The sequence below is a fragment of the Austrofundulus limnaeus genome, unplaced genomic scaffold (assembly GCF_001266775.1).
Source record: "Austrofundulus limnaeus strain Quisiro unplaced genomic scaffold, Austrofundulus_limnaeus-1.0 Scaffold1248, whole genome shotgun sequence".
Lineage (NCBI taxonomy): Eukaryota > Metazoa > Chordata > Actinopteri > Cyprinodontiformes > Rivulidae > Austrofundulus > Austrofundulus limnaeus.
Window position 1 is genome coordinate 69,539 of NW_013953650.1, and position 1,963 is coordinate 71,501.

At 45.7% G+C, this 1,963-nt stretch overlaps 1 protein-coding gene across 1 annotated transcript; it reads left to right on the forward strand.

Moving 5' to 3' along the window:
• The first annotated feature begins 925 nt into the window (after nucleotides 1–925).
• Nucleotides 926–1,659, forward strand: LOC106534700 (G0/G1 switch protein 2). The gene is made up of 2 exons (XM_014031416.1): nucleotides 926–944; nucleotides 1,020–1,659. The coding sequence occupies exon 2, from the start codon at nucleotides 1,023–1,025 to the stop codon at nucleotides 1,359–1,361; it is 339 nt and encodes a 112-aa protein (XP_013886870.1). The 5' UTR covers nucleotides 926–944; nucleotides 1,020–1,022; the 3' UTR covers nucleotides 1,362–1,659.
• The last annotated feature ends 304 nt before the right edge of the window (nucleotides 1,660–1,963 follow it).

The window sequence follows — 1,963 nt, forward strand, 5'->3', positions numbered from 1 at the left end:
TGGAACCGTACCGAACCGTACTGTACCGTACTGTACTGTACCGTACTGTACTGTACCGAACCGTACTGTACCGAACCGTACTGTACCGAACCGTACTGTACCGTACTGTACTGTACCGTACTGTACTGTACCGAACCGTACTGTACCGAACTGTACTGTACCGAACTGTACTGTACCGAACCGTACTGTACCGAACCGTACTAACACTACACTAAGTGGCACTAGTGGAAAAGGGGCAAATGTTGGTTTGAGCAGGTTTTATCCTTTAATAAATGAAATCAATATTTCAAACCTGTTGTATTTACTCAGGTTATCTGTCTGACAATAACATTTGTTTTATTAACTGAAACATTTAAGTCCCCCCCCCCCCCCCCCACACACACACACACACACACACAGCATGTTTCAGTTGTTCAGTGTGGCGCTCAGACAGTTTGCAGGTGTGCAGGACCACAGCAGCCCAGGTCTGCAGGGTCTCTGGGAGTGTGTCGAGTCTCAACATCTGCAGGTGTTCGATATGAGCTTCTCTGTGTGAAACGTGTGTAACGTGTGAAACGTGTGTAACGTGTGTAATGTGTCTGTCAGCCAATAAGTGGGCGGGGCTTGGACTCCCTCCGTGCTCTCCTGAGGAAGACCAATGTGCACAGGTCCAAGTCAGCCACAGTGAAGCCTCCCTCCCTGTGTGTACTTTATCGACAGAGGAACACACACTGTGCTGTGTGCTCATCTGTTTACTGGATCAGATGTGATGTCACCAGCATCACGTCCAGCCTGAGCTGCTGTCACCTCTCCTCTGACTGACCACTGCCCTTTGACACAGACATGGGCTCATGAGGATGATGAGCATTCATCAGGTTCAGTCCTCTGTGGGAGGAGCTTTCTTCTGTTGAAATAAGACGATCTGCTCCTGCCTGTCCACCTGCAAACATCTGGATGAGCTGAACGTGAGTATCTGCTCAGCAGCTGCTTTGAATTAGATCAAGTGTCTGTTTTAAAACACGTGTTGTGTTTCTCTTCAGGAGATGGAGAACAGAGACATGATGCCTTTCACCAAGCAGATGCTGCAGCAGAGGCCCAGCTGGAGCCTGCTGAAGCTCTACGCTCTGGGCTCCACGCTGGCGCTGCTGGGGATGCTGGGAGGAATGATGGAGATGATCCTCCTGCCCTTCCTGCACCACGACACCACCGAGGAAGAGACAGACACGTTTCTCATCCAGCAGAGGACAGACAGGAGGTCGTCCCTGCCGCCTTCTGCCTGGCTTTGTTTGGGGGTCGAGGACATGATGGAAGGCTGGTCTGAGGCCAAACATCTGGAGCCAGCTGTGCAGAGGAGCTCAGCCAACCGCTTCCATGCCTCTTAAAGAGCTGCCTGCTGCACACAGGAGGTGGGAGGGGCTGCACTGGTCTCTTTTTACTCTTTATTTATTCCAGACATGCTCTAACTCCTTCTTCCTGTTGGTGAAACAAACAAACAAACAAACAAACAAACAAACAAACAAACAAAGAAAAGAGGAAGTGTTTCAGAGAAAACTGCAGGATACAGTGAGGCTGCTGGGCAGCAAACTTTACTGAATGAGATGTGCTGGATGTTGTAAAAATATGTTTTTATTTCATTTTCTACTAATAAACTTTTTATTCTGCTGAGAATAATTTAAAGCTTGTTTCATTGTGTGGATTCAAAGATGAAAAACACATTATTCATATAACTGTAATAATTTAGACCGGGCATAACTTATACACGAGTGTGTTTTATTCAGATTTGTCCAGTGTTTCATGAAATACTTTGTTAAAAACACACAAACACATTTATACAGGTGAAAACATTAGTGCTCACCTTCACCTGTCAGCAGCAGCTGAGAAAAACCTGCACCTTTCTTTTCTTTTTATAATTTTTTTATTTTGTAATAAATTTTCATAAAATAAGAATAGAATAAAACCAAAAAGAATAGCATGCGTCATATAT